We start from the raw sequence: 20,546 nt of genomic DNA on the forward strand, positions 1-20,546 counted from the left end.
TCACATAGTGTCAACTCTCAGCTCTGCCTACAGGCTCCGTATAGTATATGGCTCCTCTCTCTGGCGTTACCTCCTGCTCTTGAAGCTCTTACGCTGAGCCTATATCAAACCACTTCCATCCAGCCCCTCCCTCTCCGAACCGTGGCCCTTTGCCTGGAATGCCTGCCTCCTAGGCTGGTGCTCATCCTTAGCTTTAAAGCCCCCTCGTGTGTGAAGGGCCCGTTGACTGCCTGGGCGGTTAGCACATGGTTCCCTCTAGGACTGTAGGTCTATCTCTCCCACTTGATTGGTGCTCCTAAAGGGCAGTGACTATTCCCTCATTCTCGTAATCCTCACACCCTGCACAGGGCCTGGCATACAGTAGGTGCTCAAACGTGACTTGTTGGATAAGTGAATGAATGAAGGCACAGTGTTTGACGCGGCAGCCATGCCATTCAGGAGTACATGCTTCTCGCAGCACTTACGTCATCTACCATGAGGGTTGCAATGGCACGGCCAATTTCATTGTAGGATTTTGCTCTCCCAGAAGGTCCCAGCAGTATGAACAGAAATCTGCAAAGAAGATGGAGGAGGAGGGGGAAAGTGAGAAGGAAAAGTAAAAGCAGGTGGAGAGAAAGATGTTCTGGCCCTAAATAGTATCCATTCTTAATTTTTTAACTGGGCAGAAACATGTCCCTTCCCTCCTCTGAATCTCGTATTTGCTTTGGAGAGACATTCCTCTTCACTCCCACCTGAGCATCTTTGCCACGCCCTGGCACCCCAGAGCTCACCCAGCAGTGCCTCTCCCAGCTGCTGGCTACTTCTTGTTTATGATTATTTTAAATAAATTCTCTCAAATTCTTCCTGAGTCAGATTGCCATCACCATACAGTTCCCTACTTTTCCTTCTTCGATTTAGGGGTGTCTCCAACTGCACTACTAGCTGACTGCATGGACAGCTGGCCACCCGAGGGTGGGTATGGTGGGCAGATTTCAATGGCTCTCACCTGGTGGGGACAGGCACCTCGGTCACTCCTCCCAGCATGGCTGACTGGATGAGACGCACGAAGGCAATGAATGGCTGGTCCAGGAAGTCCACCTCGCCCACGAGCACATTGGAGGCTTCTGAATCCTTGGGGATCTTCTTCATGAATTTGTTTTTCCGCTGGTCAGTGAGGGGGACACGAGATACCCATGGATACTCACGTGCAGTGGTTTCGGCTCTCACTCAGCCCGTTCAGACTACTGTGGAGCCCTAACCTTACAAATTCTCCCAGCGTTTCTCAAGAGACTGAGGAAATAAGCCGACACTCTCCCACAATCTGCAGATGAGGAGACTCAAAGTTGGTTAACCCCAGGGACCAATGAAGCCTTTCGTAGATGGGAAGGAACAGGCAATGACTTGACCCCCTAAGATGTTCCTTGATGGGCGAAAACCTTGTTCTACTGAAGTGTGAGTTGAGGGGCCAGAATAGAAAGTCAGGGCTTGCTGGACATCAGATCTCTTCCCCCAGCAGCAGCTCAAGCAGATGGGAGTCTCGGCCCTTACACTCCAGCTACCCAGCCCTCCCTCTCTGCCTTTACCCTGGATGGCCGTGGGAGGAATGAGACCATCCTGATGGCCAGAGTGGACACACTTTGTTTTTTCTTTACCACCAGCTTCCTGGCTGACAGGAACCCCTGGCCTGTGAGAGGCTTCTGTGCCCCCAAGTCACCCCTAGAGGACCTCCCAGGAAACTCATAGCTTCTGAGCCTTTCCAACTGAGACTATCGAAGTACCCTCTATCCAGTCTCTCTGGCTGGTGTCTAGTCAGGGCAGGAAGGTCAAATAGGAAGAGTGAGTGGGGTCCAATGTGAGAGGTGCTGGAGACAAGCCCTCTGCCCCAAATCAGCCCCACTCTCTGGGGTCATGACTTTCATCCTATGGATAAGATGCCAACTCCTCCGGAGCCCTCTCTTATGATGAAAGTGCCCAGGGGTGGTCACATACGCACTCTTCTTAGTCTTTAACATCTTAGGGTACATTAGTTTTTCAGATCACTTTCCCTCTGGGCAGCAAGGGGATAGGCAAGAGACAGAGATAGTTTCATAGAGAGAGGTGGGGAAGGAGTGTTTGGGGAGGACCGGGCTGGTGGGAGTCCACAGTGGCCAACAAAGGAAGAAAGGGCCCAGGAGGTGGAGGCAAGTGGTACAGAGAGATTCTGCGGACGCCACAATTTTGCCACCTATTCCCCCTTGATGGGAGTCTCTCTTGTGGGCACAGAGATGTTTGTTTCTCAAAAGCTCAGTGAAGATAGTTTCCTTCTGTCCCTGGAGAGCGGTCAGTTATGGGCATGGGCATGGCCAACAGGTCTTGCCCCTTTGGGCCCACAGCCATTTCCTGATTTGACTCGTGGGGGACGACATACATACTGGGCGGGGGACCTACCAGCACTAGAAAAGGCTTGTGAGCAAGGGCTGCACCCTTATAATCTTTTAAATCCCTTAAAAAACATAAAACTCTCCACAACCCCCTGGGCAACAGCCCCAAGGACCCTAACGCAGTGAGAATAAGCAACAGCACAAGTTAATGGGAAGGCCAGAATCCCCACAACTCAGAAAGTCCCTTTGTCCCAGGAGCAGTTAGTGGGTCCATAAGCAGGTTCTTCAGGGTGGAGTTCTGGGTGTTCCAGGGCAGCCACTGTCTCCCTGCCAACTCCATGTCCCTGGGCATCAGGCAGGGAGCAGGTGGGTGGCAGGAGTGCCCTGGAGAACAAGGTTTTGAAAACAGCAAAGCTCTGGAGTGGCCCATGCAACACGCTCATAACCACGAGCAGAGAGGAGTTAAAACAGGGCCTTGGTCCTCCCTTGTAGTCTGTCACCCCAGTAAGGAGGCCAGAGTTGTGGCATCCCAGAAACGGGCCATGCTGGTGTTCTGGCCACCCTGGCTTGGTGATGGTCTGGCCACGGGCTTGTCTAACCAGGGTCCTGCTGACCCCACTGCCTGAACCCAGGGGACCCTGGTCCAGCTCTGCTGAGTCACTGCACACAGCGACGCTGTTTGAATCCACACTCTGCTCACCGGGAGCTCACTGGAACTCAGGGCCAATGTGGAGTGGTGAAGAAAGTTGCACCTAAAGAACGGCCAGTGCTGCTGCAGATACTGAGAAGCAGCATCACACAACCAGTTAGGAGAGTCGGACGCTGGTGCCCGGTGTTGGGTTCCAACCCCTAAATCAAAGGCAGCATTGCCGGGGAAAGTAGCAGATCGTATTCTTCTTACCACATAGGTAATGAAAAATAGGTTGTGAAAACATTTTACTAGGCAGTGCTTCCTTATAACGGCTCCACTGTCTGTGTGCATGACTATAATAAAGTGGGGTTCTTCTCTAAATAAGATTCCAGAACACTCGTTCCTAAGTCACTCCCAAATTAAGGGCTCTAGAGTCACACTGCCTGGATCAAATCATGATGGGTGTGCCACCTTTCAGCTGCATGAACTTAGGCCCGTTATTTAACTGCCTTTATGTTCTCATCTGTAGAGTGGAGATGATATAGTACCTTCATGATGCACAGAAAACGCACCGCACCATGTAGCGCATGCAATGTGTGGACCTCAGATGTTGGTTGATGCCGTTATTATTGTTATTTTATTATTTTGGCCACCAAGGGGCCCTGGAGACACTGACATGAGGGAATACTCTTGTTTTGCCTTCCACCAAACTTGGGACTGCCTTGGAGGCCTGGAGGTCACCCAAGCTCCTGAGGAGTAGGTGCCAAAGTTCAGGTTTCCCTCATCACCTTCCTTCCCACTCCTGGGGGCACAGGCAAGGAGACCTTGGGACCTTCTGCCCCTGACATGTGAATGTTTGGAATTGAGGGAAGCCTCCTCTGGGCTTCCCTCGGGGGCACAGTCATGGGGGTCCTGGGCTGTGGGCTTAGAACTTGGACTCAACTTGTTTGCAGGATTCTGATCTCATCAAGGAGGTTTCAGACAAGCTGGTGGGAGACAAGAACTGACTTTATCCGGCACTAGCCAAGGAGAAGATACACTGTTGGGCAGTCCAGTTGATTCACTATCATTATTGTCCCCACAGGGAGGCCCCACTGCTTTTCTCTACCAGCCCAAGCCCCCACTTCATCCTTAAACGTGTTTGCGTGTCATGGAGGAGGTGAAATTCTGTGTGGCGGTCTTCTCTCTCCAAGAAACCCCAAGGTCAGGGATAGCTGGCATCTCATCTGATCACACTTCTCTGTCCCCTACTCCTTCCAGGGCCTGGCACAGAGCCAGCACCCAAGTGTTGGACTGGGCTGGGTCACCAAGGCAACCCAGAGCCCCACCCGCATCCTTCTCGGGGACTCCCACTTTTTCACGGGAGTAGAGTTTTGCCTGTAGGGGTTCCCTACCCCTGAAACCAAAGACTTCTTCCTGCCCTGGCCCTCCACTGCAGCCAGGTGCAGGGGCTTTACTACCTGGTCTGTATTTGGGGTGAGAGAAATATCATTCATGCTTCTGCTCTGGGCGTGACCTAGGAGAAAAGGAAAAGAAGGTCCATCAGGGGAAGACAGGTTCTCGCAGGCCCTTTCCTCTTGGTCTCTACACAGGCTTTTCCCATCTTCACAACCAAAGCGAACCCCCCTCCCCTAATCCTGCAGCCCCTTTCAGCAAGCATTCTCTCTCTTTTCTTCTTTTCAATGGCAGCTTTCTTAAAAGAATTGCTGGGCCCCAGGTTCTACTGCGTCCTTCTCACTCCTCAGTGTGCTACGCCCTGGTCCCAGCCCTCCGCCCTGCCTTCTTGGGCAGAGACTAAGATGCTGCTCTGCGCCAGGCCCTGAGGTGGGGAGGGACAGACACACTATTGGGTAACGAGCCAGGTGTCGCTAAGCTTGGGCCTTGTTGGAGAGAAAAGAGCAGTTTCACCTCTGTCCTCCATGACCCATGTGAGTCTTTAAAGACGGCTGGGGATTTGGGCCAGCAGAGGGAAGGAAGGTGGGGCTCCCCATGGCGAGAACAGTGGTGGTGAACTATTCGAACAGCTCCTTCCTCCATTAAGGCAGAAGTTCAGCTCTCATTTCCCACCAGTAGCCACATCCAGTGAGCCCTCTCAGGCTTTCTGTGGTCTGTGGTGTCCCCGCACTTCCAGACTCTGCTTTCCCTCGGCTCCCCTCTCTTATTTCCATCCAGGATCCTCTCTTGCTGGGCTCTCCTCAGGGCCTTGCTTTGCACTCAAACCCTCCAGAGGCCTCACCCCCGTCCTCCTCGGTCAGTCCCATCCCCTCCTGTTTCATCCCCATCCACATTTGTGCTGGGGATGCCCAGGTTGGGTCTCCAGTCCAGATCTGTCCTGAGCTCCAGATTCCTCTGAGCAGCCTGACCTGGCAACTCAAACTCAACACACCTGAAACGAAACTCGTTGTCTTCCATCAAATGTCTCCCCGCATAGTCCCCACCCCGCCAGTGCTTCCTCCCCCTTGTCCACCGGCAATCAGAGCAGACCAGGAGCCAGCCTTGACGCCTCCCTCTTCCTTATTTCCCACTTCCCACCAGTCGCTGAAGGCCAGCGGGGTCCTTCTCTCTGTTCTTGCTCTCACTGCCCAAACACGGTCCCCGTCTCTTGCTCCCAATAGTTCAGCCCCTCCTAGTTTATTTCTCAAATAAAAATCTGACCATGATACGTTCCTGCATAAAACTTCTCAGGAGTCCCCATTACTCTCAGAATACAGGCTGGGGCCTTTTGCAGGATTCATAGGCCCCTTTTGATTGGACCCTCTTTCCCTTAGAGCCTGGTGAACTGAATCACCCTGTTTCTCCGAATATGCGGCACCCTTCACAGCACCTTCCCTTCACCTGCTGTTTGTTTCCTTTGTTCTAAAGAACACCCTCTTCCTCCCCCATGCTACTGGAAAACTTCTATTTATTCTCCAAGACTCAGGCAAGTGTCTCCTCCTCTTTGAGCCTTCCCAGGTGCCACGCTGGGGTGGGGAGGTGTGCACACAAAGCTGTAATCACTTATTCACGTCTTTTATCCAGGTCCCCCCCACAGCAGCATTGGTACTTCATATATAGTAAATAACAGAGCAGAAGGCTCGTCCCAAAGCCGTTCACTGTCTCTGACTGCCAGCATCCCTCTGTGGAATAACCAAGACCAGGGAGACTAAGAGCAGGGGGTCACTAAGAACAGAGAGAAAAGACCGTGACAAACCCCTGCCGGGGCAAAGGTCACATCACTGTCACTGTCCTGAAGCATTCCTCTGGCCTGGTCAGGGGCACAGCCCTGGGATGTGCTTGTTCGTATCTTGTCATTCTAGTAAAAGTATTTAAAGGAAAATACTCCTTCACACTGCTTCTTCTTTTCACTTCCCAAGTTCCCTCTTTTCTTTGCCTCACAGCTCACCTGTCTGTTCAGCCCTGATGAATTGCCTGACAAAACCCGGTCTGTGACCATGCCCCTCACAGGCTCCACTCACCCAGTCACAGCCCTCAGGGGCTGCAGCTCCACCAGCATTTCATTGTCTGGGGCCCAAGACTGTCATCCAGGGATGGGAACATTCTCTGTCCTGGGGCAAAGGACCTAGCCTGCTTTTAATTGTTTCTAGGAAGACTTCTCACCAAAAACAGGGCTAATGATCAGTTTGGTGAGAATAAAGCCATAGACTAAGTTAAAAATGCCTAGCACACAGGATTGGGTATTGATTATGACAGGACTTGATTAGAGCTGCAGTTTTTGGAGTAATTATTTAGAAAATTATGGTAGTAAGTTAGACTCTGAGGGCAGCCCAGGTTTAGGGTGAAAGTTAGATTTCTTCTGATGCCTGAGAGTTCTAGACAGACCCTGGGCTTTACCTCCTCTGCTATGAAAGTATGAAAATTGACTCCAGAGTGGCCACAGCCAGGACGAAGCTGCCACACAGTGGCAGAGAAAGAAGATACTCACACAGGCGGCCGTAATTTGCGCTTTGCCGCATCCTCAGGTCCTCGGTGGAGTGGTGTAGGCTGGGGCCCGCCGCGGGGCTCCGGCCCGGGCTGCGATCTGGGAGGAGGGACAGAAGAGATTTGACTTCAGCCGACTTGCTGGAGTGGCGCAGCTTCTTCCGTTAGCACGATTCACGTTTACAATCATGTCACCTAAATAAAGCTGGGCTGCCAGACGTGTCTCTTCCCCTTCTAGGAAGAAAGGATGTTCTGGTTTTGGTTCTTGTTCTTCAGTATTTTTCTAAGCAAGTGAATAGCCTGAACATGATTAGAGAAAATATTTGTACCTTTGAAAGTGAAATAGATATACAATTGATTAAATAGACACCAGGTGGTGTAGCTGACCCCTGATCCCACAACCTCCTGGCCGTGTGATCTTAGGTAAGTAACTTAACCTCTCCATGCCTCAGCCTCCTCATCTGTAAACGGGATGATGAGAACAGTACCTAGTCATGGGGTTACTGCGAGGATGAAATGAGTTAATACATGTGGAGCGCTCAGACAGTGCCTGGAACACAGGTAAGTGCCGAGTACGTACCCACTGTAGGCTAAACATTTTCCATTTAAAATAATTCATCTAAGGATATTCCTCAAGTCTCTTTAGGTAGCAGCGTTATCAACTTTGTACTGATTATTGCATTTATCTGACAGGTCCAGCAAGGCTAGTGTCTGGGCATCTCAACTCTGGGCTATCAAGAGTGGAGGGTTGCAGGTTTGAGATGCGTGCATAGAACAAGCCACCAGCGTATGGCCCGACTCACTGGTGGTGGAGGAGACTGACTTTCCAATGTCAACCAAGGAGCGGTGGATGGGCTTCTTGGTTTGGTGACGGTGTTTCCTCAGTAGGACGTAGCTGACCCTCTCTCGGAGCTCTGGCCGAAGGAGGCCGTCCTCGATTTGCTTTTCAATGACATCATCTAAGTGGGAAACAAACATGCCTTGTCCACGTGGCACCGAATGACCAGGGGTGTGGGGGTCTTCAGTTTCATCTGTTATTAGTGGGATTAAAAGTGACCTAAAGGAGGCAGGGGATGTAGAAATAGTCCCACCTTTGCCACAGAACTGAAAATTTGAACCAGTCATGAACGCTCAGCCTCCTTATATGTAAAAGGGTGTGTGCATGTCTGTGGGAGTTCGTGTATGTGGATGCATGTGTGTGTGCATGGGGGTGCATTGTGTGCCCATGTGGGGGCACATGTGCATGCATGTGTGGGTATAGGATTCTCTGCTCTTTCTATCAATAACATTGTGGAAAATAAATGAAATTGTACACATGAAAGTACCCTAAGAAGCACAAGGTACAATGCTAAGTGGTTTTAGTTTCAACATGAATTCTTTTTAGAAAAGTATTTTGGGCAATGTAGTTCTGGCAAAATTGAATGTGCTAAAACAAAATTCACAAGAAGTTTTAGGGATGACAAGACAAGCCGCTCCCTCCCTTTGCCACTCTATCAAACGAGAGCTAATTTCCTAAAGATGAATGGTGATCTATTTACCCTGACAAGAAACAGGTTGCCATGGCAATAGGTGTCTCCAACCATGCTAAGAAGCCCTTCTCCCTTTTGTTACATTGCTGGATGGCATTTCAGACGCTGACCTTTCCCTCTCTACGTGTATCTGAAACTTGGAGCAACTGTGACACTGCCTTGGGGGCCTCAGACCCAAAGCCTGGTCTCTGCAGGATTAGACAGGCATCAGAGGTGGGTGTGCCATGCAGACCAAGGGTGGGCATGAGATGGGGCAGGTGAAGGGGGACGCTGCCCTGCTTGGTGGGGGCCACAGCGGTCCTTTGCCTCACCTATGATCTGTGGTAAGGAGCCGCTGTCCAAATCCAGCAGCACCGTCCCCGTCTGCAGGCAGGTCCGGAGCTCAAAGAGGCTGTGCAGGGACAGTGTGGACACATGGGGCTTGCTCCAGCGCTCGCCTCCTTCCTCTACCTTTTCTTCAAACTTTATCCACCTGGAAAAGTAAGGATGGGGCTCAGCATGGCCTTTGCCCTCAGGAGGAGCCCAGAGCTGGGCCTCTTCAGGAGAGGGGTGTTGGCTTGTGAGTCATGCTGTGCACATTGTTGGGGCATTGGTCCTAGACTCACAGGCAGAGGATCTCCTGGGGACATCCCCACTCGGTCCCCCCACTCCTCCTGGTGCAGTAATGCTCAGGACAAAGTGGCATCAGAGAATGACTATAAATGGGCATGAAGGATACTTTTAGGGTGGTGGAAATGTTCTAAAATTGGATTTGGTGATGGTCACACAACTCTGTACATTTACTAAAAATCATTTAATTAATACACTTAAAACAAGGGAACTTTATGCTATCCATTAATAACAGAGCTGTTAAAAAAATCGTCCACTGCACCCTAGTTACCCGTCTACTGGTCACACATGTGTTCAGTGTCTGCCTTATGGGGTGTTTGCTGGGAGCAGGAAAGTATTTCCCCACAGTTCTAGGGTAGGGCCTGAGGTTTCCACGAGTCCCACTCGTATTTTGGCTCTGAAAGTTCAAGTTAAAATCTAAACGTCACTTGAGGAAGGAAAGAAATTAAACCAAAGGTATGTAGGAGTTTGTCTTTTCTAGAAGCCTTGGAATCATAGGCTGGGGTGGAGGGGACCAAGTGGGAAGGCCTTGGGCAGGCTGGCAGAGGTAGCACTGGCCTGTACCTCCCCCGCAGGGGGCAGCACCACACAGCCTGGAGAGCCACTGGGAAGCAAAATCTGGCTGGAGACCTGCTGGCTCAGCTTTGCTAGATGTCGACCTCAAGTTAGTGAGTAGCATCAAGCTATGCCAATCAAAATCCCAGGGGAGTATTTTTGGACTGTGACTATCTAATTCTAAAGTTCCTCTGAAAAAGTAAATGTCTGAGAGTGGTTCGGGAAAGCCTAAAAAAGAAGAATGGGGAGGGGACATGCTTTTAGCAGATATAAAAACTTACTGAAAACCTTGAGTAATTAAAGCGTTGTAATTCCAGTCCAGATATAGACAAAGGGATCAATAAAACAACAGTCTGGAAACAGACCTGAGCCCCCATGGGAATCTGGGTTTTGATGGAGGAGGCTTTAAAAGATGACCAACCTAAATATAAAAAAGTCCCTACTTCTTACCAAGCACTACTAAATTCTATGTGGATTAAAGGCTAGCCATAAAAATAAATCTATAATGGAATATTGTTGAGCCTTAAAATACAGGAAATTTTGACGCATGCTACAGCATGAGTAAAACTTGAAGACATTATGCTAAGTGAAATAAGCCAGTCACAAAAGGACAAATACTGTAAGATTCCACTTCTATGAGGGACCTAGAGTAGTCAAATTCATAGAGACAGAAAGTAAAATGGTGGTTACCGGGGGCTGAGGGGAGAGAGGCAGGGAAATTACTGTTTAAGTGGTACAGGGTTTCAGTTTTGTGAGATGAAGGAGTTCAGGAGATGTATGGTAGTGATGGTTACACAACAATGTGAATGTACTTAATGCTATTGAACTGTACACTTAAAGATGGTTAAAATGGTAAAGTTTATGTTATATATATTTTACCACAATTAAAATAAATAACCATGTTAAAATCTATAAGCAAAAATATAAATATACTAGAAGAGAATATAGGAGAATGTTGTGGTTGTGGAGAAAGACTTCCTCAGCAAGATGTAAAACCATAAAGGGAAAATAAATGGGCACATTTTGTTACGTAAAAATAAACTAAAACCTCTGTATAACACAATAAGACATAAATGAGATTCACATAAATGCAACATACTCAGAAAATATTTGCAACAAACAGGGCATCAAAGGATTTTTTTTTTTTTTTTTGGCTGCACCAGATGGCATGTGGGATCTTAGTTCCCCAACCAGGGATCAAACCTGCACCCCCTGCTTTGGAAGCGTGGAGTCTTAACCACTGGACCACCAGGGAAGTCCACAAAGCTTCTTCACATCGATAAGAAAAACTCAAATTACCCAACTGAAAAGTGAACAATTCTGAAAAGAAATAATGGCCAATAAATGTATGAAAAGATGTTCAACTTTACTAGTAATCAAGAACATTTAAATTGTTGCAAATGAAACAACATCCTTCACTTCTCATATTGGCAAAAATTTAAAAGATTGACAACTTCCTGTGTTGGTGGAAACATGGGGGGTGGGCACTCAAACTGTATGTATGAATATAGTATGTGTGTGTGTGTGTGTGTGTATATATATATATATATATATATATATATAGTGTAGCCACGTAGCCTTCTTGGGGTGGGGAACTGGGGAGTCTCTTTTGTCTTTTGACTGAGCAGTTCTATTTCTACGAAATTATCACAGGAGTATCATTGCACATCTACACACAGTAATATGTATACCAGGAGATGCTTACTGCAGCTTTGTCCAGTAGGGTGAATAACTGGAAACCACCAGTTTTCAGTAAAGACATGGTTACATCAATTCCATACATCCATGCTGAAGAATAACACTCAGAGATAAAAAGCACAAGGGTGAACTATGCATACTGACAGGATGGAAAATACCATCCCATTCTATAAAAAAAAGAAAAACACACATGTGTGTTTGTGTGTTTACACATGTGTCTGAACATGCCCAGCAGCAGTTTTGAAAGGATGCCTGTCAGGTGGTTAAATGGTTACTTCTGAAGGGAAGTGTGGGGTTGTTGGTGGGGGGAGGATTTAAGAGACTTTCAATCTATTGGGGTTAATTAGTGTAGTAAGAGCGCAACCTGTGGAGCAAGACAACCAAGCTTTATTTTTTATTTATCTTTGGCTGCGTTGGGTCTTCATTGCTGCGTGTGGGCTTTCTCTAGTGGCAGTGAGCAGGGGCTACTCTTCATTGCAGTGCGCAGGCTTCTCATTGCAGTGGCTTCTCTCATTGCAGAGCACGGGCTCTAGGCACGTGGGCTTCCGTAGCTGTGGCACGTGGGCTCAGTAGTTGTGGCTTGCGGGCTCTGGAGCGCAGGCTCAGTGGTTGTGGCGCACGGGCTTAGTTGCTCCACGGCATGTGGGATCTTCCCGGACCAGGGCTCGAACCCGTGTCCCGTGCATTGGCAGGTGGATTCCTAACCACTGCGCCACAAGGGAAATCCCGACAACCAGGTTTTGAATTCCAGCTTCACGTTTACTAGCTACGGACTTTGGGCAAGTTACTCAATCTCTCACCACCTTTGTTTTCGTTAGGAATACTAATAGTTTATAGCAATTAGAGGAGTGCCTGGCACGTAATGCACGCTCTGTTAGTGTTAGCTATTAATGTGAAAATAAATAATGTTGCTTTTTTAAGTTTAGAAACAATAAGGAAATAAGAAAGGAAAGACATTCAAAGCTCTCCCAACCAGAAGACACCATGGTTGATATTCTGATGACCTTCATATTAGATCTCTGTGTGCATGAACTCACACGTGTATGCATGCACACACACACTTTTACATTAATGACACCATAAGGGCGTCGTATCTAATGGATATCCTTTCATGTCTATAAATGTCTATAAATATTCATATCATTTTAAAGGCTCTTTAGCATTCCATTGTATGAGTAGACCATAATTTATGTGAATAAACCTCATTTGGTCGACATTTAGATTATTTCTAATTATTCTTTATTATAAACAAGGCTGGTTTGAATTTCCTTGACCCCTGTTCAATAATTTCCTTACGATAAACTCTCAGGAGTGGAACTGCTGTGTCTGCACATTTTTACGTGTATGACATACATTGTCAAACTGTTCTCCAGAAAGCTGCGCCGATTCATACTTCCACCAATGTACAGGAGACCTCACATTTCTTTGAAGTCTCTCAAACTCTAGTATTGTCATTCCTTTTCACTTTTGTGCATTTGGTAATTGAAAAATTATATCATATTTGCATTCTTTTGACTGCATGTGAGGTTGAACATCTTTTCCTTTGTCAGATTTCTTCTTTACACAATTGTGTGAGCATTTTGCAGTATCAGTGTTTAATATCCTGATTCAATACATTTATTTGAGACCAGTTAACTTGGAGCCTGGTGGGGCCTTGGGGCTTGGATGGACACAGGATGGGGAGGTTCTTTTTCTAAATATATACGTTTGTTTTGTTTTGTTTATTTGCGGTACGCGGACCTCTCACTGTTGTGGCCTCTTCCGTTGCGGAGCACAGGCTCCGGACGCGCAGGCTCAGCGGCCATGGCTCACGGGCCCAGCCGCTCCGCGGCATGTGGGATCCTCCCAGATCGGGGCACGAACCCGTGTCCCCTGTATCGGCAGGCGGACTCTCAACCACTGCACCACCAGGGAAGTCCTATACATGTTTATTGACTAGCATTATTATGGACCTATTATTACAGGTAAATGATTCTTTTTTAAAAAAATATGTATGTATGTATGTATGTATGTATGTATTTGGCTGTGCCAGGTCTTAGTTTCAGCACACGGGATCTTTAGTTGAGGCATGAGGGATCTTAATTGTGGCATGCGGGCTCTTTTTTAGTTGCAGCATGCAGGCTCTTAGTTGTGGCATGTGGGATCTAGTTCCCTGACCAGGGATCGAACCCAGACCCCATGCATTGGGAGCACAGACTCTTAACCACTGGACCACGAGGGAAGTCCTTAAATGATTCTTTTTTAATTGAAGTATAGTTGATTTACAAAGTTGTGTTAGTTTCTGGTGTGCAGCAAAGGAATTCAGTTATATATATATATATATAAACTTTTTCGTATTCTTTCCCATTATGGTTTCTTAAGGGATATTGAATATAGTTCCCTGTGCTACACAATAGGCCCCTGTTGTTTATCCATTCTATATATGAGTTTGCATCTGCTAGTCCCAAACTCTGAAGGATGGGGAGGTTTGATTAGAGGAGGCCTGGGAGGTGAAGACATGGCGCTGGAGCAGAGACCACTCAGACACTTGCCTCAGAGACTCACCAAGGTGTAGTGGACATTTTTAATGGGGAAATATGTTTGGGAGAACATTATTTAAATTATGGTAGATCCAAGTCTGTATAATATCAATACAAAGTTTTTCTAAAACTTGTATTAACATAATGGTTTGCAAGGAAGAAATCAAAGGACAGGCCCAAATGTTTTGGTCAGGAGATGCTCACTCTTCTCCCTAAGAGTCCTTCTCCTATTTAATCACTCAAATTGCCCCCTTTTACCTCAAAAATACACGAGATAAACCACACCGTCTCCTGGCCACTGAGGACGCTTTTGCTACTCTACAGCCTTACCCCATCCACCCAAAGGTATGATGTGTCCCAGTAAGTGGGGCCACTTGGGTTGATTGCTTTCTACACTGTCTCATAAACCTCCTGGGTGGACATTCGGGCAGTTCTCTCCCACGCATCCATCCTTCAGCTTCCTGCCTATACAAATGCAGCTCCATCTGGAAAGGTGAGTTGAAACCCTTCGAAACATCCTTTTAGTAACACTGGATAGCAAGAACAATTGGTCCTCTTCATTTCCCAGGACTTCAACTATTTGTACTGTGTTACAGGCACCCATAAAACATTAGCTCTATACACAGACAAGGTCTCAACCAACCTGAGCACAGTTTGCAGAAAAGCAAAGTTACCAGTATCCAGGTTCAGGGCAATGCCAAAACTAGACTCCTGCTACCACCATCTCTTGAGAACTTGATTTTTAAATAGTCCATGATACTCAACAACTTCACTAGGGATACCTCTTCCGTTGTCCTTGCAACTATTTTGGGAATCCAGATATTGAAACAGTAAACCCAAGGCCTGAACTTAATTTTGTGTATTTTATGGCTACAGCTAGAAATTAAGCTCACTTTTCACCTTGAGTAGAACATAGAAACGTGGAGGACCCAAAGTCTGCAGCTGTGGTTTTCAACTTTGACTGTCTGTTAGAATTGCCTGAGGAAATTTTAAAAAATACTGATGCCTGGATGGTCGTGTCACCAGGAGGGTGGCCTGCCCATGGAAGCTCCCAGGTTATTTTTGCCCTGAGCGTTGATGAGACTCTGCCCTGTAGTCATATACAACCATGTGGCTCAGGAATAGTTGGACTTGTCTGGGGTTCCAACGCAGGCAAACGCTCTGGGCACATAGGTCCCATTCTTTTTGGATAAGAGGGGACATGGCCTCTTTCCCTTAGAATGGCTCCGAGAACACCAGTTGAAAAGGTGGAGTGGACCTCTGAAGGCTCCTTCCTAGCATGGCCATTCTATGCTTTCATTTCTCTGATTTTTTAAGTAGAGTACATACCTCTACACCAGCATGTCTCAAACTTTAATGTGCATACAAGTCACCTGGGGATCTTGTTAAAATGCAGGTTCTAATTCAGCAGGTCTGGGATGGCGCCCAAGATACTGCATTTCTTTTCTTTTCTTTTTTCTTTTTTTTGGCTGTGTTGGGTCTTCATTGCTGTGTGCGGGCTTTCTCTAGTTGTGGTGAGTGGGGGCTACTCTTCATTGCGGTGCGTGGGCTTCTCATTGCCGTGGCTTCTCTTGTTGTGGAGCACAGGCTCTAGGCATGCGGGCTCCAGTAGTTGCAGCACGCGGGCTTAGTAGTTGCAGCAGGTGGGTCCTAGAGCGTGAGGGCTTCAGTAGTTGCAGCAAATGGCCTCAGTAGTTGAGACGTGTGGGCTCTAAGGCATGAGGACTTCAGTAGTAGTGGCACACGGGCTTAGTTGCTCTGCAGTACGTGGGATCTTCCCAGACCAGGGATTGAACCCATGTCTCCCTGCACTGGCAAGTGGATTCTTAACCACTATGCCACCAGGGAAGTCCCTGCATTTCTTTTTCTAAAATTTTTTACTGAAGTATAGTTGATTTACAATGTTGTGTCAGTTTCAGGTGTATAGCAAAGTGATTCAGTTATATATATTCTTTTTTTAGATTATTTTCCATTATAGGCTTATTACAAGATATTGAATATGGTTCCCTGTGCTATATAGCAGGTCCTTGGTGTTTATCTATTTAATATATGCTAGTGTGTATCTGTTAATCCCAAACTTCTAATTTATCCCTCCCCCACCCCCTTTCCCCTTTGGTAACAATAACCCCTTTGTTTTCTATGTCTGTGAGTCTATTTTTGTTTTGTAAATTAGTTCATTTGTATCATTTTTTTTTAAGATTCCACATATAAACTGATATCATATGATATTTGTCTTTGTCTGACTTAATTCACTTAGTATGATAATCTCTAGGTCCATCCATGTTGCTGCAAATGGCATTGTTTCATTCTTTTTTATGGCTGAGTAATATTCCACACTTGAAGAACCCCTATCCTAGGATGATGATTCTTAAACTTGGGTGCATATAAAAATACTTCAGATACTTCTAAAATCTTTTTTTTTTTTTTTTTTTTTTTGCGGTACGCGGGCCTCTCACTGCCGTGGCCTCTCCTACCGCGGAGCACAGGCTCCAGACGCGCAGGCTCAGCAGCCATGGCTCACGGGCCCAGCCACTCCACGGCATGTGGGATCCTCCCAGACTGGGGCACGAACCCATGTCCCCTGCATCGGCAGGCGGACTGCCAACCACTGCGCCACCAGGGAAGCCCAGATACTTCTAAAATCTTGATGTTTAGGTCATATCCTAGACATATTTGCATCAGAATATCTGGGTGGGATCCAGGCAACTCTGCTACAGATTGTTCTAAGTAAAATTCCTGACTTCTGGGGCTCAGAGGCTAAAATGACAATTAATTTGTAGTCAATCATGTTTCCTAATTGTTTTGGTATATACCTGTCCCCCCAAATAGACATCAAGCTTCTTGAGGACAGGGACCTTGTTTCCTCTCTGATGTCCCTTCTGATCTCCTGCCCAGAGTAGTGCTCATCAAATGCTTACTGCTTCTTGCTTGAGGGTAGTGAGGCCTCAGTGATTACTTTGGCTAATCACTATGAAAATCACTATGAGAAAATGACTGGGAAAAAGAGAGCTCAACAATTGTGGGTTTAAATGTGTTTTAAAATACTCAGAATGATCTAAGCAATGATCATCAGAGTCTAGTAACATCACAAATATACACACAAAGACCAGCTGGGCAGGAGCTGGCTTTTGATGGAAGCAGAGACCACCACCTATGAAATAGTCTTGTGGAAAAGCCAGACAGGAATCAAATGAGTCTGGACCCAACTACCACTTTACAGGAAAGACAGGGGCAGAGGAAGATGTTAAACACCACCACAGGGATGCAGTTAACAAAATCCAGTATGTGGAAAACCATGTAAGACAAACAATGCAATTTCTTTAGCAATAATGGCAACTGCAAGGGAAAAATAAAGGAGGAGGAACATGTAGATTAAAAATGATGTAGGAGGGCTTTCCTGGTGGCGCAGTGGTTGAGAGTCCGCCTGCCGATGCAGGGGACACGGGTTCGTGCCCTGGTCTGGGAAGATCCCACATGCCGTGGAGCAGCTGGGCCCGTGAGCCATGGCCGCTGAGCCTGCGCGTCCGGAGCCTGTGCTCCACAACGGGAGAGGCCACAACAGTGAGAGGCCTGTGTACTGAAAAAAAAAAAAAATGATGTAGGAGACATACCTCCCAAGTGCAATGTGTGGACCAGTCACACTAAAAAGTATATAAAGTGATCTGGGAAATAAATATGCATACTGCATGGATAATTCAATGAAAATAAAGAATTACTGTCAGTTTTTTCCAGATGTGACAGTAATATTGTGGTTGTGTTAAAAAGAAAGGCCTTTGAAACCAAGAAGGGCCCTGTAGGATTCCTGGGCACAGAGGCCTTTCGGTGTCCCCCGTTTCTTGTTTGTAGGGAATAGGTTTCAGCCTCCATGACCTTCCCTGCATTCCAAAGGGCAGGTTCAAACAGTTGCTAATCAGGGAAGAGGGAGGATGCAGAGACAAGGGAGGAGCAGTCAAGAAACAATAGTGCAGCCTTGGGGTAGAGTCCTGGTTCCACCTCAAGGGATACACATAACAATGTCTTTGAGCTCTTCTGCAGAACTCTTCATTCCAGAGAGAAGGTCACAGTTTGATAACCTCTAGATCCACAGAAGCTAATTAGGAGACCACCTGAGGCCAGATTAAAGGAATGCAGGCCTGCACACACCCTGATCCTCACCAGTAACCCCACCCTTGAACCACTGCTATAAAACTCCTCACCAAATTCCCCTGGGTTGGGACACAGTTTTGAGAGCATGAGCCCCCTGGGTCCCCCTTTGTCTGGCAAAGTAATAAAGCTTTTTTTTTCTTTTCTACTTCACCCAAAACTCTGTCTCTGAGATTCAATGTGGCACCAGTGCACAGAGGCCAAGGTTTCAGCATCACCTTTACCCAAAAGAATTGAAAACAGTGTCTTGAAGATATATTTGTACAACGATGTTCCCAGCAGTATTATTCACAGTAACTAAAATGTGGAAGCAACCCTGCTGTCCACCAGTGGACGAATGGATAAGCAAAATGTGGTGCCTCTGTAGTCACACAGAGGAATATTATTGAGCCTTCAAAAGAATGGAAATTCTTACATATCCTACAACAGGGATGAAACTTGAGGACATTATGCAATAAACAAGTCATGAAAAGACAAATACTCTATGATTCCACTTAACATGAGGCATTTAGAGCAGCTAAAAATCAGAGAGACAGAAAGTAGAACGGTAGTATCTGGGGCTGGGGGGAAGGGAATGGAGAGTTATTGTTTAACGGGTACTGAGTTTCTGTTTTATAAGATGAAAAGAACTATGGAGATGGATGGTGGTGGTGGCTGCACACCATTGTGAATGTATTAAATACCACTAAACGATATACTTAAAGGCAGTTAAGATGGTACATTTTATATTTAAGTATATTTTACCACAATAAAAAAATGGGGCAAAAAAGAAAGAGGGCTTATCTTTTAGAGTCACCTACTGAAATATTTACAGATGGATTGATATGGGGTGTGGGATTTGTGTCAGCATGATCCAGTGTATGTGTCTGGGGTAGTGGGTAGAAATAGAGGCACAAAATTGGCCATGAGTTAGCTGGTAACCAATGAAGCAGGGTGATGGTTATGTTGAGGGAAGTCATTCTACTACATACCACTTTTGTATAAATTTGTATACAAATTTATATACAATTTTTGTATAAATTTCCATAATATAACATTTAACCACTTTTCAGGATGAATAAAGGAATGGGCTCTTTAAAAAGCTTCTGGCCAAAGCCAGGCTTAAAAACTTTTGGAAGCCTGATAAAGTGGTTAATGGGTAATCCCAAGCAACTCATTGCAAAGTGAGCTTTATACCACAGTTGGCTTCAAAAGTGGGGAATTAGAGTTGGAGAAGCAGGTCAAATGGAAAGAAAATCTCTGGACTGGAAAAGAACTCTCAGGGATTTTGTCCAGACCAGGGGCAGGTGCCAAGTGTCCCTCCCAATTGGGACAGAGCTGAATGGAAGCTCGAAGAGTCACATGTCACAGAAAGCAGTTCTCAGTCACGCAAAGGGTGTCCAGAACTGAGGCCTTTTCTGTGACTAGTAACTTGGTCACTATATGATTAGAGGAAGTTGCTTTTCAGTTAATACCAAGAGTGGTCGAAATCATCATGGGGCAAGTTACTAGGCACCGCCAAACCACTAGATGGGAGGGTCTCCTTTTAGGATCTGGAAAGGGCTGAAAACTGAGAGACCTGAACTCTAGTTCCATCCTCAGATGGAAATAAATTATAACCCCCACTGGCCCTGCCCTGGCTAGCAAGTATATCAGTGCCTCTCACCTTAGCTGCAAGGATCATCTGGAAACTTTCAACAAATTCCAACATCCAGGCTGACTCCAGACTGACATCAGAATCTAGGGGCCTGGCAGAGGAGCTTCAAGATGGCGGAAGAGTAAGACACGGAGATCACCTTCCTCCCCACAAATACATCAGAAATACATCTACATGTGGAACAACTCCTACAGAACACCTACTGAACGCTGGCAGAAGACCTCAGACCTCCCAAAAGGCAAGAAACTCCCCACGTACCTGGGTAGGGTAAAAGAAAAATCAGAGACAAAAGAATAGGGACGGCAGCTGCACCTTGGGGAGGGAGCTGTGAAGGAGGAAAGGTTTCCACACGCTAGAAGCCCCTTCACGGGCGGAGACTGTGGGTGGCAGAGGGGGGAAGCTTCAGAGCCGCAGAGGAGAGCGCAGCCACAGGGGTGTGGAGGGCAAAGCGAAGAGATTCCCGCACAGAGGATCGGTGCCGACCAGCACTCACCAGCCCGAGAGGCTTGTCTGCTCACCCGCCGGGGCGGGCGAGGCTGGGAGCTGAGGCTTGGGCTTCGGTCCGATCCCAGGGAGAGGACTGGGGTTGGCAGCGTGAACACAGCCTGAAGGGGGCTAGTGCGCCACAGCTAGCCGGGTGGGGGTCCGGGAAAATGTCTGGAGCTGCCGAAGAGGCAAGAGACTTTTTCTTCCCTCTTTGTTTCCTGGTGCGCGAGGAGAGCCCCGCATCCTTACCCCTCCCTACCCGCGGCCTGAGTGAGCCAGAGCCCCCGAATCAGCGGCTCCTTTAACCCCGTCCTGTCTGAGCGAAGAACAGATGACCTCAGGCGACCTACATGGAGAGGCGGGTCCAAATCCAAAGCTGAACCCTGGAAGCTGTGCGAACAACAAAGAGAAACGGAAATCTCTCCTAGCAGCCTCAGGAGCAGCGGATTAAATCTCCACAATCAACTTGATGTACCCTGCATC

General features: G+C 47.1%; 1 protein-coding gene across 3 annotated transcripts in view; it reads right to left on the minus strand.

Moving 5' to 3' along the window:
* The window catches only part of SLC4A5 (solute carrier family 4 member 5), a gene marked incomplete at its 3' end in the record, with an annotated part of 97,733 nt that overhangs the window by 36,998 nt on the left and 40,189 nt on the right, over positions 1 to 20,546 (minus strand). For all 3 annotated transcript variants that reach the window (XM_082852323.1, XM_082852325.1, XM_082852324.1), the window contains exons 4-9: positions 8,729 to 8,889; positions 7,692 to 7,847; positions 6,893 to 6,988; positions 4,431 to 4,486; positions 986 to 1,143; positions 465 to 552 (exon numbers count right to left, since the gene is read on the minus strand). In XM_082852323.1, the coding sequence (XP_082708449.1) occupies positions 465 to 552; positions 986 to 1,143; positions 4,431 to 4,486; positions 6,893 to 6,988; positions 7,692 to 7,847; positions 8,729 to 8,889 (715 nt within the window). The remainder of the gene's footprint in view (positions 1 to 464; positions 553 to 985; positions 1,144 to 4,430; positions 4,487 to 6,892; positions 6,989 to 7,691; positions 7,848 to 8,728; positions 8,890 to 20,546) is intronic.

The sequence above is a fragment of the Leucopleurus acutus genome (genome assembly GCF_964270905.1).
Source record: "Leucopleurus acutus genome assembly, chromosome: 12".
Taxonomy (NCBI): Eukaryota; Metazoa; Chordata; class Mammalia; order Artiodactyla; family Delphinidae; genus Leucopleurus; species Leucopleurus acutus.